This window comes from Saccostrea cucullata, unplaced genomic scaffold, assembly GCF_032062105.1.
Source record: "Saccostrea cucullata isolate Sc308-1 unplaced genomic scaffold, CSIRO_AGI_Scuc_v1 ctg14147, whole genome shotgun sequence".
Taxonomy (NCBI): domain Eukaryota; kingdom Metazoa; phylum Mollusca; class Bivalvia; order Ostreida; family Ostreidae; genus Saccostrea; species Saccostrea cuccullata.
In genome coordinates, this window is record NW_026919796.1 from 1 (window position 1) to 16,460 (window position 16,460).

At 33.4% G+C, this 16,460-nt stretch overlaps 1 protein-coding gene across 1 annotated transcript; it reads right to left on the reverse strand.

The window, feature by feature from the left end:
- Nucleotides 1–11,480: 11,480 nt before the first annotated feature.
- LOC134238213 (uncharacterized) lies at nucleotides 11,481–12,395 on the reverse strand (the record flags this gene model as incomplete). Its single annotated transcript, XM_062720329.1, is given in 4 exon segments — nucleotides 11,481–11,567; nucleotides 11,705–11,782; nucleotides 11,784–11,973; nucleotides 12,311–12,395. Coding segments are annotated over 4 exon segments (437 nt in total), but the record flags the coding sequence as incomplete, so codon positions are not given.
- Between the last annotated feature and the right edge of the window lie 4,065 nt (nucleotides 12,396–16,460).

Below are 16,460 nucleotides of genomic sequence, written 5' to 3' on the forward strand. Positions count from 1 at the left end.
TTATAACCTGTAAAACTTTCTACAACAAACCAATAAAATCTAACCTTTTGAATTTTAAAATCATTGTTAATGATTTAGTTTTATTTACCTGTACATGTTTGCAATATTTTAATCATTAAAATGAAGATCTTTTCTTTCATTAACCTCCATTTAAAAACAGTAATTTATATATAACAGTTAACTACGATAAATATATATGTAAAAAAATTAGTAAAGGACATTTTTTTTCCAAAATGTGACCACAAAACAGCAATCCTGTTCTATGGTATGACTGAAAACAGTTCTGAGACCTTAACTTTTATATTTTTTTACTTATTAGAAATCGAAAGTCAAGCATATGCATTTCTTCACAACATTTTTATGACATGCTGTATAAAGGGTTATTTTTGCCCTTTCACACTTGCAAACAATTTTGCCCCATTTTAATTCGCCAGTCATAGTTTGGTTTGAGAAATTATACTGTATTTTTTTAATTCGCCTCGTTTTAAATTCGCCAAATGGGAGTAGGGCAAAAGGGGCAAAAACAAAATGGGGGCGAAAATTTCCCTGTCTACAGTAACTTCTAAAATTTTGATCCCATATTTTGGCTCTATCCTATCCCTAAGTGGTCATGATAATTCAATATGTAAAAAAAATTAATCAACACTACCTGAGAATCCATTTGTATAATAATATCACTACAGTATACAAAATTATTTTCACCCTTTAAAACTTACAAACCAATTTGGCCCTTTCTAAAAGTTCTAAATCAAAGCTCTATTTCAGAAATTATATTACATTGTTTCCTCATCCTACTCCTGTGGGTCATGATTTGAACAAATTTGAATCAAATTCATCTTTATATGTAACAGAATGTCATTCAAGATCCACATCACAAGTTAATTGAAATGACCCCTTCCAATGTTCATTACTTTTTAGTTATCATCCCTTAAATGAGACTGTGACCCTTCATTTAAATCAATTTACCGTAACTATATTTTTGCATAGAAGTCAGTCCGCCTATAAGTCAGTTGTACTTTTTTAAGCTTATATCAGAGGGACTGGCCCTACAAAATACCAATCTTTTTATAACTCACCTATAAGTCTGACAAAGAGTTTAGACCACTGATTAATGCCCCCCCCAAAAAACGACTTATAGGCCAGTTATATATATTGAGTAAATTCCCTTCACCAAAGACTCTGTACCAACTTTGGTTGAAAATGGCCTATTGGTTCTCAAGAAGGTTAAAATGTGAAAATTAACTAAATACAGCAAATATAACTATGATAGAAAGCAGACAATTTTCTTTCAGATTTTCAACTCAGATGAGATAAAAACCAGAAGTCTCTGTCGAGACTGTAGCTCTACTGGTTTATACTTAAAACAACGGAAGAGAAGAGAAGCACGTGGGACTTGAGACTTTAAATCAGCAATAAATAGAAAAATGATCCTTGCCACTCATCAAAATAAAAACCGATGCACAGAATTATGTATCTTAGTATAGTCTACTTGTGTGCCAAGTTATATTGAAATCGGACCAAAACTGTAGGAGGAGTAGCATTTTCAAAGAATTTCACAGAAATTTCTATTTATAGTAACCATGGCAACACTGTTCATCGAAGGCAAAAACCCAAGCACAGAATTATGTATCTTAGTGTAGTCTACTTGTGTGCCAAGTTATACTGAAATCAGACCTGAACTGTAGGAGGAGTAGCACATTTTGGAACAATTTTCAAAGAAATTTAAATTTTTAGTAACCATGGCAGCACCATTCATCGAAATCAAAAACTGATGCACAGAATTATGTATCTTAGTGTAGTCTACTTGTGTGCCAAGTTATACTGAAATCAGACCAAAACTGTAGGAGGAGTAGCATTTTCAAAGAATTTCACAGAAATTTCTATTTATAGTAACCATGGCAACACTGTTCATCGCAATCAAAAACCAATGGACAGAATTATGTACCTTAGTATATTCTACTTGTGTGCCAAGTTATATTGTAATCGGACCAAAACTGTAGGAGGAGTAGCATTTTCAAAGAATTTCACAGAAATTTCTATTTATAGTAACCATGGCAACACTGTTCATCGAAGGCAAAAACCCAAGCACAGAATTATGTATCTTAGTGTAGTCTACTTGTGTGCCAAGTTATACTGAAATCAGACCTGAACTGTAGGAGGAGTAGCATATTTTGAAACAATTTTCAAAGAAATTTAAATTTTTAGTAACCACGGCAACACCGTTCATCGAAATCAAAAACCGATGCACAGAATTATGTATCTCAGTATAGTCTACTAGTGTGCCAAGTTATATTGAAATCGGACCAAAACTATAGGAGGAGTAGCATTTTGAAAAATTGTTTACAGACAGACGGACAGCTAGACAGACGGACGACGGACGCATTACTATCGCATAAGCTCTTCTGGTCTTTGACCAGTAGAGCTAAAAAGACTTTGAGTCCCCCTGAAGTCCAAAGAAATTCTAAAGATAAATTCATCTCAGATCTTCCTGATATTGAGGTTATTTTGAGAAGTCTTCAAAGTACGACGGACGTTCAATAAATAATGTCATTAGCTCGATGACATACAACATAGCAGTCATATGACATTAAGCTAGACTTTCTCTCATTATTGAATCTTTAATGAATTGATAACAGTTTATGTAACCACTTTTCATAACACAGTTTCATCATGAGAAGCTGGGAAACAAGGGCTATTCAAGACACTGCATTATAAATGAATGGTAAAGAATCAGTAGAGTGAAAATAAAAGCTTCATTAAAGCTGCTGTAAAACTTGTTAAAAATCCAAAAGAAATTTTCACTGAAATATGTGACATTTACATCAACCATTGCCTGTTTTATAGACAAATAAGCAATTGGATTTCAAACATAAACCAGAAGTCTCTGTGAGACTGTAGCTCTACTGGTTTATACTTAAAAAAAGGAAGAGAAAAGTAGCAGTTTGGACTTGAGACTTCAAAACAGCAATTAATAGAAAAATGATCCTTGTCACTCATCAAAATAAAAATCGATGCACAGAATAATGTATCTTAGTATAGTCTTTTTGTGTGCCAAGTTATATGGAAATTTGACCAAAACTGTAGGAGGAGAAGCAATTTGAAAGAATTTCACAGAAATTTCTATTTTTAGTAGCCATGGCACCACCGTTCATCAAAATCAAAAACTGATGCACAGAATTATGTATCTTAGTGTAGTCTACTAGTGTGCCAAGTTATATTGAAATCGGACCAAAACTATAGGAGGAGTAGCATTTTGAAAAATTGTTTACAGACAGACGGACAGACGACAGACGGACGGACGACGGACGCATTACTATTGCATAAGCTCTTCTGGTCTTTGACCAGTAGAGCTAAAAACTTTGAGTCCCCCTGAAGTCCAAAGAAATTCTAAAGATAAATTCATCTCAGATCTTCCTGATATTGAGGTTATTTTGAGAAGTCTTCAAAGTAGACGGACGTTCAATAAATAATGTCATTAGCTCGATGACATACAACATAGCAGTCATATGACATTAAGCTAGACTTTCTCTCATTATTGAATCTTTAATGAATTGATAACAGTTTATGTAACCACTTTTCATAACACAGTTTCATCATGAGAAGCTGGGAAACAAGGGCTATTCAAGACACTGCATTATAAATGAATGGTAAAGAATCAGTAGAGTGAAAATAAAAGCTTCATTAAAGCTGCTGTAAAACTTGTTAAAATCCCATAGAAATTTTCACTGAAATATGTGACATTTACATCAACCATTGCCTGTTTTATAGACAAATAAGCAATTGGATTTCAAACATAAACCAGAAGTCTACTGTGAGACTGTAGCTCTACTGGTTTATACTTAAAAAAAAGGAAGAGAAAAGTAGCAGTTTGGACTTGAGACTTCAAAACAGCAATTAATAGAAAAATGATCCTTGTCACTCATCAAAATAAAAATCGATGCACAGAATAATGTATCTTAGTATAGTCTTTTTGTGTGCCAAGTTATATGGAAATTTGACCAAAACTGTAGGAGGAGAAGCAATTTGAAAGAATTTCACAGAAATTTCTATTTTTAGTAGCCATGGCACCACCGTTCATCAAAATCAAAAACTGATGCACAGAATTATGTATCTTAGTGTAGTCTACTTGTGTGCCAAGTTATATTGAAATCGGACCAAAACTGTAGGAGGAGTAGCATTTTGAAAGAATTTCACAGAAATTTCTATTTTTAGTAACCATGGCAACACCGTTCATCGAAATAAAAACCGATGCACAGAATTATGTATCTTAGTGTAGTCTACTTATGTGCCAAGTTATATTGAAATCGGACCAAAACTGTAGGAGGAGTAGCATTTTGAAAAATTGTTTACAGACAGACAGACAGACGGACGGACGACGGACGCATTACTATCGCATAAGCTCTACTGGTCTCTGACCAGTAGAGCTAAAAATTATATAAAGGGCATCAAAAATAGGTACCGTCCTTGTCAACACAAATTACATGTATATCAACTTGTGCTTAATTTCAACAAATAATATCTGATGATGTATGACTGACTTTAAGACACACAACAAATTTGATAGACATCATAGCAGGAGTGGTTTACAATGTTTTTAAGAAACGTTTGATGGTAAAAAAGCTTGGTACTCAAAGATCACCCTATATTTTGAACAATGAGTGAAAACGACAGCGTGTACGAAGTCTTAACAATTATTTTAAAATATTAGGAATTGTAGTTATCCACTTTTGTTTTATATTCAGACAGTTATTGGAACATGAATCTATTGCTTAAAACCCTCAAAACAAAATTTACCATAAGATGTACTTGATAAAAACAGCAATGGTCCGACAAGAGCAAATGTATGCAAGAGCACAAAGACAGATTTATATGCAATTTTCTTAAATATTAGTGAAACTGTTGTTCAATTTCGTATTCGGGGAGACAGTTTAATTTCTGGAGGAGTCTACAGAGTATTTTTTTGCAAAAAAATCGAAAGGTTTATTAGAGGAAGGACCTAGATAAAAAGGAAGTTAATGTTTTTTCACACAATATTCGCCAGATTTTTTACCTTCTGACTTTTTTATATTTCCAAACTTGAAAAACCACCTTTCAGAAAGAAGAAACATGTCAAGGAAATCATTGGATCTGCCATTTTCCAGTATACTATTAAAGGGTCATACCCAAAAATGAGTTCTAAAAACAATCATAATTTAGATATAAAATTAAAAAAAAATTACGAACATCTGTTTTATTCAAAAGAGATTAATAAGTAAAATCATGAAGATTAAATCACTGAAAAGTGTCTTTTGCTTCTTTCCTAGCCCTGATGAAATTATTTATATAAACGTCCCTCGTATAAGAAACTGTAGCCATAATCAAGCCCTTTTGAAACTTTTTTTATGACACCACCAACAGTAGACCCTGTTTATACTTCCTGTTAGCTTGTCTTTGCTTGTCATCATCTAGATCTGTGTGCATCAGTTATACTAGACACTTTAACAATCAACATCCTGTTCATATCTAAGCTATCCTGACTCTTTTTATGAGCAACAAATGTTGTCACTTTCAATGATATTATAAAAAGGAATAACTTCTCAAGTGTGATATATTCATTTCTTTGAATTACAGTGGAGAAATTTTAACACTAGTTTTACAATGCATGCATTTTACATTAGATAAAAGGTTTAATCAATTAGCAGGAATGCAGGATAGAAATATAAGCAGCATTTATAAATAATCTTAATCATAAAAAAAATAAAATCCCAGAAAACTTTCCTCTCTCTCTTTTTTTTTTTAAATTTATGGTACCGACGCATCTGACATGAGTAAATTCATAATTTAAAAAATGCAAGTTTACCTTCAACAATTCAACCATTTCACCGAAACATCCTAAATCCACAATGAAAATGGGCCTCTCGTACTCTACGTCTGTATTTATTACATTCCAACGAAAAGATGATGTAAATGATTTGCATAAAAATGTCATTAAAAAGCTAACGTATGCAATGCACGTTTAGTCTTAAATCAGCCGTTGTACTGCTCAAGGACAAACAGACACCGAACAGATTAATGAATAAAAAAATATACGGATAAATAAGTATACCAACCAAAAGTTTTCGAACTGCCCCCTTAAATGCTGCTTAAAATAGTAATTCTAGATAACAGAACACATTGGTGGACGACAGTAGACACGTCTTTTTGTATTGATGCAACATGTGCGTATCATCTGAAATCTACTTTCACTTTACACTATTATACATGCAATCGTTCCTTGAATGGTTCGTCTTTAATTTTTTTTAAAAGGCAATGAAATTCTACGACATCCATGTATGTACATAAAAATCAAAATTAAAAAGCCGAAAAAAATTAGAAAACTTAGAATCTTAAAATCTGATGGACGGTGGACCTAACTTCAAATATTGAAAGACATACAATTTAATGCTATGAAATTTAAGACATCGAAATATCGAACACGCCTTTGTACATGGACATGTCGTTTTATTAGTAAAAAAAAATTATACTGATGGAAAAACCAAACGTTAAATATATATAATACCCCAAAGACAAACACAGTTTCACATATTTTTGCAAGGCAGGATATATAAATTAATTTTTTTTAATGTCGTAATAAATAAAAAATGTTTAGCGATATCTCAGTAAATATTGCCTTTTATTCTACACTTCCCGCCATCAACTTCCAAAGGCGGATCCAGGGCTCGCCCCTCCCCGTTTTGATTTTTTTGTAATTAAAACTTATACGTCCATTATCCTAAAATCAAGGAAAAAAACATCAGATCTGTTATTTGCAAGAACTTAAGCTACCGGACCCCCAACAGGACCTTGTCTTGACCCACTGGGGGTCTCGGTATTGCCACTGACCAGACTGCATGCATACACTGAGCATTCCTTGACTTTGACTAACTGATTTTAGCGTCAATGTCGAAGAATGCTCAGTGTATGCACAGTGACATGAGAATGTATTCGTACACCCGTGTTTCGGTTGTATTATACATGTATATTGTAGTCAACATTTCTATCGAAAATTTTCCCTTCATATCGATACTCCAACATTTGCCGGTGGAGGACTCAAATTTAGACAACATAGGCGTCTGAAAGGGGGGGCTTAGCCTCTCCCCTCACTCTTTTGCAAATAAAGATATTATATATACGCATTCAGAATTGAGGTTACATTACCTTTTTGTTTATAGTTTAGCCCCCGCCCTTTCAATTGCCTTCCGACGCCTATGCAATATGAGCGACGGAACCAGTAGTTTCTCAGGTGGGCGCAGTAGAAAGTCATGGGTCTGTGGGGCTGCATGGAAGCCCATATATAGTGGGTCCTTTGTCCTGGTGGGGTTTTATGGGCAAATTTTAAGCCCTTGGAAAAATGATGAAATTCTAGAAGTGTTTTTTCCTTCTATTATATAATAGTACAAAAAAAAATCAAAAGAGAAATTCAAACGGGAGGTCTTACGCCCTAGATCCGCCTTTGAATACTTGCCACTCATTTTTATATGCTCTGTTTAATAATCATACAGGTAATATGCCCGAAAGGGCCCTGATCTGTGAATGAATATATTCTATTCTATTATAATCCATGTAATCCGAAATACCCGAAGTTTTCCAGGCTTTTTCACGATTTTGATATTTTACGTGCCTGGAAACATAGGAAAACTGCTCCGTCAGATATTACGGACTAGGCTTATAAGTGGTCTCAACCGATAGACCGATCTTCACCTCCCGCAGTTGGATTTGAACCCACGACGTAAAGACCAACTCAAAAATCGAGTTATCATCAGAAAACCAAGATACGATGTTTGACCCTAACCTTTTTACACGCCTGCTAATCGATCAATTGCACAACCAGCAGTTGTGTATAACAATCAAAAGAGATCGATTTCCGGTTGTGCATTAGATGCGAATAATTAATTCCAGTAAACAGGTAGTAAATGGACCCGATTCAGGCAATAATTGATATTTTTATTAAAATATAAGAATGTGATTCCATGAGCAATTTATTTTTCTTTAATTTTACACTCTCATAAAATGCAGTGATTGTCGATTAGCCACGATATTTATTTTGAAGCAAGGGCTGGTAAAAATAGTATTCGCCGACTAAAATTCGTTTTATTCTCAACTAACCTTGAAAATTCAATGTCCACCATGAGTAAGCTACAAGGGCGTTTTATCCACCAAAATTGGGACTTCGATAGGTGTATAATTTGACAAATATTCGAAGAAAAAACATTCGAAGAAAATAACATTGCTTATGCATGCGATCATTCAGTTGTGAAAGAGATCTTGGGTTATGCATGAGATGATTCATGACGGACAAAAAGTTTCAAACTGTATGAATAAAATTAAACATTATATAATTATAACGTAGTCTTGCAAAATTAAAAAAAATAAAATTATAGGATTTTCTTGCAAATAAGTTGAATTTGTGAGAAAAAAAGATATATAAGATATGTAAACTGTTGAAGTAGATCTGTTAGGGGATGGGGTTAAAGTTTCAGTTACAATCAATATATATGTAATTACATTTAAAAAAAATTGTGTGTGTCATTTAGATCATAAATTTTGTGTGAATTACCCAATGCATCTTTAATATGACTATTCCGTATGCAAAAAAAGAGATAAAATAAAATTAATAAAAAAAAACAGCATACCCGGTATATATCGACTTCTCTCAGTACGAAATTGTTTAACTCAAACATAACTCAAACATAACTCAAACATACCTTACCTTTATTTGACGGTACTGCAACAAAAGTGGAGGGAAATACCGAATTTTTCATATTTTCATTTCATAAATATATCCGTAAATCTGGAAATTTTTACGTCGATTTTATTTTGCGAATTCGGTTCAAAATGCTGTTGATTAATTTTTACGTTTCAAAATTTTGCGAATGACCACTGCTTTGTTAACATTTTCTTATTGGTGATTTATTTTTAAGAAAAATATTTTTGCGAATGCAATGAACTCGCAAATTTGCTAAAAATTTATCTACTAACAGCAAAAATTTCCAGATTTACGGGTATATAGTAAAAGTGTTGTATGTGAAAAAATAAGAGGCAGGTTCTTGATGATATGTGTTTGCCATGGGATAAATATTTCCTGGTGGTTTGAATCTCGGTATCCTGAATTTTGTTATCGAGATGGAAAGGATCAAGATGACAACGCCACATTACAGGTGCTTGTGGACAGGAACCCCCCCCCCCCCGATATTCACTCCCAGACTTGTTGGACACTTTTTTTCTCACAAATTATATTTATTACATTTATCCATCATGTATACCATAGGGGAAAATCGTCAAAAACCAAAAATAATCGTTCAATAAAAAATACCCCTATTAAACATTTCAAATAAAATTGATGCAAAGCATCAAATCGGCCGCAAAGTTTATAATTTCAAAAATTACTAGTACTTTCTTAATTTCAAAAGCATCAATGAGTCATCAATGAATCAATAAAAAAGTCAATTATGAATGATATGAGTGTATGAATGAAGATGTAGACCTCTCAAGCTGAACCACATGCTGAAACCCTGGATCTTTGTCTGACACGTGATAATACCCATGGTTTCGTCAGAATAGGCTACTCAAGGATCGTAGTATGATGGAAAAAATGTAAGAAAAATCTTTGTTGTCACATCTGTAGCACATTTAAAACAAGTTTTACTACTGTGTTGTTGAAAAACTTTTTATTCATCTTGCAACTTTTACCACTTCATTTAATATTATCCGGAAAATCATAACGATTTCCTTTCATATCTTGAACACTCCCTGGTTGGGGAGTACTTACTGTACAAACTCTTTCTATATAACCATATCTTATTTATTACCCAATTAGAAATGACAATGAAATTGAAACAACAACAATAAACGCTCAGTTTAAAGCAAATTTTTTAAATTAAGATTATATACTTTACAGAACTAATGAAAAATACTTCCCTATAAAAGAGATCGGCCGCTGCTGCTGAAAAAAGTCAAAATGTGCCTGCAAAATTTGACTGAATATATTGGCGGATCTAGAAGGCGGTTCCTGGGGTTGAACCCCCCCCCCCCCCTTGATTTTTGCACACACACAGAGAGAGAGAGAGAGATATGTAACATGGATATTTTATTACGAATAAAATAAATACTTTGAATAAAAAAAATATTTCGAATAAAATAAAAACACTGTACATGTTGTTCAATCTCTGTCCTTTCTGATCGTTATAAATAGAGTTCCCTCGTTTAATATGCTTTCCTCCGAGTACCGTCACAATCCCAGACCTGGGTGGACTACCAACACGTCCTATGCAAAGTTTCACTTTGAAACCAGTGAAAGATCCCAGCGAATTATAGCTACATATTTATCTACTGCTTGCTTGTTTGTGTTTTCTTTGTTTGTTTGTTTTTTGCGTGTCAAAGTCCCCCATAGAACTGTTGAAAACTCAGTGTTACCAGGTTTGAAGTGCCTATATGCATGAGTGTTGGACACTTGGACCCCCCCCCTTTTATTTCAAAAATTGCTGGATCTGCCACTGCAACATCTTCATATTATAGTCAATATTTAAAATTTTATAATTAACCAAAATAAAATAGTATAAGAGGTGAATTATGAAGATTGTATAATACTTTCGTAACTTTTTATCCTTTATCTCCTGCATAACCCGAGATCTCTTTCACAACTGAATGATCGCATGCATAATCAATGTTATTTTCTTCGAATATTTGTCAAATTATACACCTATCGAAGTCCCAATTTTGGTGGATATGATGCATTTGTAGCATACTCATGGTGGACATTGAATTTTCAAGGTTAGTTGAGATTAAAACGAATTTTAGTCGGCGAATACTATTTTCAATCAGCGTTTTCGCTCTACCAGCGCTTGCTTCGAAACAAATATCGTCGCTAATCGACAATAACTGCATTTTATGAGACTATAACATTAAAGGAAAATAAATTTCTCATGGAATCACATTCTTATAATATATTTTAATAAAAATATCAATTATTGTCTGAATCGGGTCCATTTACTACCTGTGTACTGGAATTATTCGCATCTAATGCACAACCGGAAATCGATCTCTTTTGATTGTTATACACAACTGCTGGTTGTGCAATTGATCGATTTGCAGGCGTGCCTAATAACTACTCAAAAGTAACATTTTCTGTTAGGTCAGGTTTGCAAAAAAGATAACAGACAGACCGACAAACTTTTATCACTGTAAGAGGAGTAACGGACAAACAATACTTTCAACAAATATTTAATAAAAACTGTCCATGTAAGACGTGATTTTGTTACAATGAAAAATCGTGCACAAATACTAAAATAGTTATTATCACAGCACTTATTCAACTTGATAGTCAAGGACTGCTTCACAACCTACAACAGAAAGATTTTTTATATTACATATTGTTTGTAATTCTTTTTTTAACTAATAATAGAGTCATGTTACAAGTTCTATGTATATTTATCTTTTATTAATTCTGCAATCAGTGACAATACCTAATGGCGCGTCGCCGACGCCTCCTTCCAAAGCCGGATTGACCTTGACTCATCGACTGTTGTCCAAATCCTCCGGTCATACTTGGACTCCCTAATCCCATGCCTCCCATCCCATCCCTCCGCCCAATCCCATGCCACCGCCACCTAATCCCATATCCATACCACCAAGCCCTTGACCGCCCATCCCACCTAGCCCTTGACCGCCCAACACACCAAGTCCCGACCCCCCAAACCCTAGTCCAGCTCCACCTATATCAGGAGCTCCCGGCATTCCACCGAACCCTCCCTGCATCCCGCCAGCGCGCCCCTGTCGGTGGAAATCCTGACATGAACATCATGGACATGTCGTTGGCGTTGATTCCGCCAAAAGATCCTCCAAACATGGGGCTGTAGAAGGTTCTTTCTTCTTTGCGACCAAATAAACCTCCCAGTCCGAGTTTATCACCAAATCCTCCTAGCATGCCTAATCCGAAAATGGCGGGTGCTGCATACGCTACAAAACAGAAACAGGGATTACAGATTGTTCCTTGTTTGATGATGCATTGTAAAAATCAAAATTGTGTAACCTGGCCGGAAGAACCGAGAGGTTGGGATGGGGGCAAAGGGAGGGAATGCGTCCAAAATAATTTGCCGCAATATACAGAATACTGTACATAGAAATCATACCTACTACAAGCTTTTGTCCCACATTAATAAATTCTAATGCTTTTTTCCCTTGTCGATGAAATTTTAATGGTGCTCACTACCACCCCCAACTGATATATAGCTCCCTCCCAATGAAATTGCTCCTTACGGGCCTGTGTTATACTAATGGACATTTTGTTACTTACCTATAAATGGAAGCGCTGCCGAGGATAACGGAATGATTGTGAACACGACACATATAGTCAGCAATATTTGGTCTATCTTCATCTGAAACAATGAAGATCTCTGTAGAAAAATATGTACTTGTCTATACTAAGAAGCATATGGAGATAACGAACAGTATTCAATATCAAAGTCCATAAAACAGTACAAAATAGGAGCAGAGCAAACACGGACCTCCAAAACGTCAGAGGTGGGATAAGGTGCCAAGGAGGAGTGAGCATCCCCTGCTGACCGGTCACACAATTTCTATAGGTCTGGAAACGTAACATAAAACATGAGAAGCTTTCCTAGATAATCAAAATGAATTAAACTTTTTATGCCCTAGTTTTGGCCAGTAATCGAAGATTTGGGATATATAGTTTTTCCCCTGTATATCCGCCTGTCTGTTCGAAGGTGTATTTGTTGATCCGTCCGCAAAAACTTTAACAATGTCCAAAACTTTTGATTAATTAGAGCTATGGCTTTAATGTTTCACAAGTGTATTTTTTTATTGTGACACTTGACATTTAATTTTATTGGATATGAATATATTTGACCTCTTGGCCTACCTAAGAGTTTGACCCACTGATACAAAATGATTTTTTTTTTTTTACAGACTTTGCATTTGATACATTGTATTTGTACAGAACTTTAAAATGATCGCATATTTCAGTAAACATTTTCAACTGTAGAAGACCACGTTTGGGAAAAAAAGTGGAGAAACAAACACATAGACAGACGGACGGACAGGGCCGAGACTATGTACCCTGAATCTTCAATTACGGGGGCACCTCAATCCCGGTAACAGATTCGATCGACCTCAATTTACCGGTTTCGGACTACTTATGATAATGATGGAGTACGGACATCATGTCTTTTTTTTTTCAAAATTAACTCGAGTACATAACTGAGTACACAAAGAACATCGATGAATCATTTCACCCATGATGCCTCATTATCACCATAGACCAATCAGAACTTAGCGTTAATGGGGGTTTCCGAGTGATTAACCAATAGGGTAACATGTTAACTGATGTTACTGCTTTATCTACATGTATATAAATGTATAGGTAAAGTAACCGTTAATAACAGACAGTAACATGGCGATAATAGCCTCCGTCTCTCTATATGCTAAAACACGCTTATGACAAAACACACATGTACATCAATCGATAATCTCTGTATTTCTATTTTGCAATATTATATGTATCAGTAAATGTTTTCTCTTTGTTATTAAAGTGTGTACAAAGCAAACTAGTAGATGTCTTAGTCTTAGTCCGGTAGAATAAATATGACAAAATTAATAAGATATTCTTGAAGCTTTACCATGCAAAAATAAAATTTTCCTGCCTGAAAGGAAGAAATATATGAATTTTATTGCATTTCTTTTAATTGTTTATTAGTTGCAATAAAAGATATTATATAGATATAGTTCGTCAATATTAGTTTATTTTTAAAATAATATAAATAGTAATCAGATTGCCTTTAATTCGACGGTCTTCTTAAAAAATTATTTTTAAGATTTGTAAATTAATGTCAAATTAATAACATATACCCCCGCATTTTTTAAACGGTCGAAGTTGACAAAATTTACAGAAATTATATAGTTATAATTGCTAAGAACAGGAAGAATTTGACATAAACCTCTTATAAAATCGAATTTGAATTGGGAAAAAAAATACATTTAAAGTTAGGATTCCCACTGTGCACACACGTATACAAAATAAAATAAAAATTGAATAAGAAAAAAAATGTTTTAGGAAACGTTTTAAGACATGAAATCTTCATTTACCTCTGTTTTAAGAAACACACTGTACGTCTTTCAGGAAGTTTGAAAAATCTACCCTTCTGATTGCTCTCTGGTGGTCACAAATGAATGCTGGGGGCTGACCTAGTGTGGCCGTAATACATGGGGCCCCGGGGGCCGGACACGTAACGGAACACGAGAGGAAATAAGATCTAAGAATGGGAACATATTCATTGACCAATCTACTGACTTTACTGTTTCGCAACGAAGGGTACGAATATTAAGGTTTTATAATATACACATGTACATAAATCATACAATAAACATGTACATAGATCTCCTTAATTGTCTTCTTTTGTTTTTTTTTCCTCTCCCTAATTAAGGTCTACGACAATCCTTAACAAATCTAATCAAGAAAAGCTTAGATAAACAATTAAATATAATATTAAGTTAAAATCAAATTACGTACCAGAAGAAATAGAGATGTTAGGTAACACAGATGGATATTTCTGAATGCAACTACAATGGGCGTTTTTAGAAAGGATAGACCGCTAAAAACGCGGGAAAGGGTTTGCATAACCCGATTAATTTAGTAATGATAGTGCTGAATATATATTCATAAATAAATTTAAAATAAAATTCCAATTAAAAATGTTGACAGGAATAGCTAAAAAAAAAAGTGGGGGGGGGGTACGATAATACGAAAAGGAGATGGTTTTCCATGATCCTTCTTTGGTGGGTGTATGAATTCTATTTCAAAGACAAATAATCTTTTTGCGAATATTGCAGATTGTTGAGAATGTACACGTTAATGTTAAGAAATTTTTGCCACCATTTAGATGAAGTTTTCACTTTGGTCCGTGTAACACTTAACAATTCAAATTTCTAAAATGATTTTGAGATTTAGAATGTAAAAGATTAGTTCAAAATTCTAACTTTCAAAAATTCAAACTGATTTGGTCTATTGAAATTTAATATTTTAGTTCCAAAATCTAAATTTCAAATTTCCGAACAGGTTTTAGAATTTTAATATTCAGATTTCTACCTTAAATATTCAAACTTCACATTTCCGAAAACAAATTTTGTACTTTAAACTTTCTTCAGAAAATTTAAGCTTAATCTAAAATTCAATTGGATATTTAAAGTAAAATTCTAAAAAATCAAAATTTTTCGGTTATTTGAAATTAGAACATTTGAATCAGAGTTCCAAATTTCTAAAAATCTCAAACGTTTGAAAGATGAAATTTAGAAGTTTGAAGTAAATTTTAAAATTAAAAAAAAGTAAAACTGTACTGAACTTAAGATTAGACTGTTAAGCGTAAACTTTCTGAACAAACGGTAGATTAAAAACTTAAAAGTTTAAAATTCAAAATCCATTTTTGGACATTTGAATTTTGAACATTTAGGTAAAAATCTAAAGTATTAAAATTTTAAAACCTGTTTAAATTTAAATTTGAAAATTTAGATTTTTGAACTAAAATATTAAATTTCAAAATACTAAATCAGTTTCAGTATTTGAAATTTAGAAATTTGAACTTTATTAGTTATTAACATTCTAAAACTCTAAATCATTTTAGAAACTTGGATTGTTAAGTGTTACACGGACCCACTTTCTTATTTGTCGCTCAGTAGGCATTTTGCCCCCAATGTTCGCCCAGCTTCTTATCAATACCAATATTATACGTAAAGCATGTCAAAAATCCTATCTCCAACCAAATCATTACATTCTAAAGGATTTTTTTCAGCATTAAGCTTAAAAAATATATATATATATATAAAATATCGGCATAATCTGCCTGCAACCAGGATTCACTCCCCTTTTACCTTACCCATGCATTAATATTCAGCTGAATTGATTTTTGGTAAATGACGATTTGTTCACAAATTCACACTGGAACAAGGAAGCCCTATTTAGTTCTCTCTATCACAATTTACCTTATTTTAGCCTGATGTTCAACAAAGACACAGCGGGGATATTTTCTTCTAGAAGGTATGTGTATGATTTACAAAAATTTTAAACACAGTAAAAGTACTTCAAATGTTTCAAACTTTCAATATAAAACACTAACTTAAAAAAATAATCAGGAAAATATCTAATGATTGTTTGAAAGAAATCGAACGGCCAGAGAATTAATTTAAAAATATCAATATAACCCAAAGCATTCTATTTGAAATATGAATAAGTATCCAAAGTTTAATTTAAATGCAATTTTCTCTAGAAAATGTCACATAATTATTTTCAAACAAAAGTAGCAATATAGGTATTACCTATAGTTTAATTTTTAAAGTGATGCAAACGATGTATGCTTATAGTTCGAAGAAGAAATATAATAGAAATGTATTTGTTTAAATCTATGATGATTCTAAAATTCTTTTAAAATATTAAA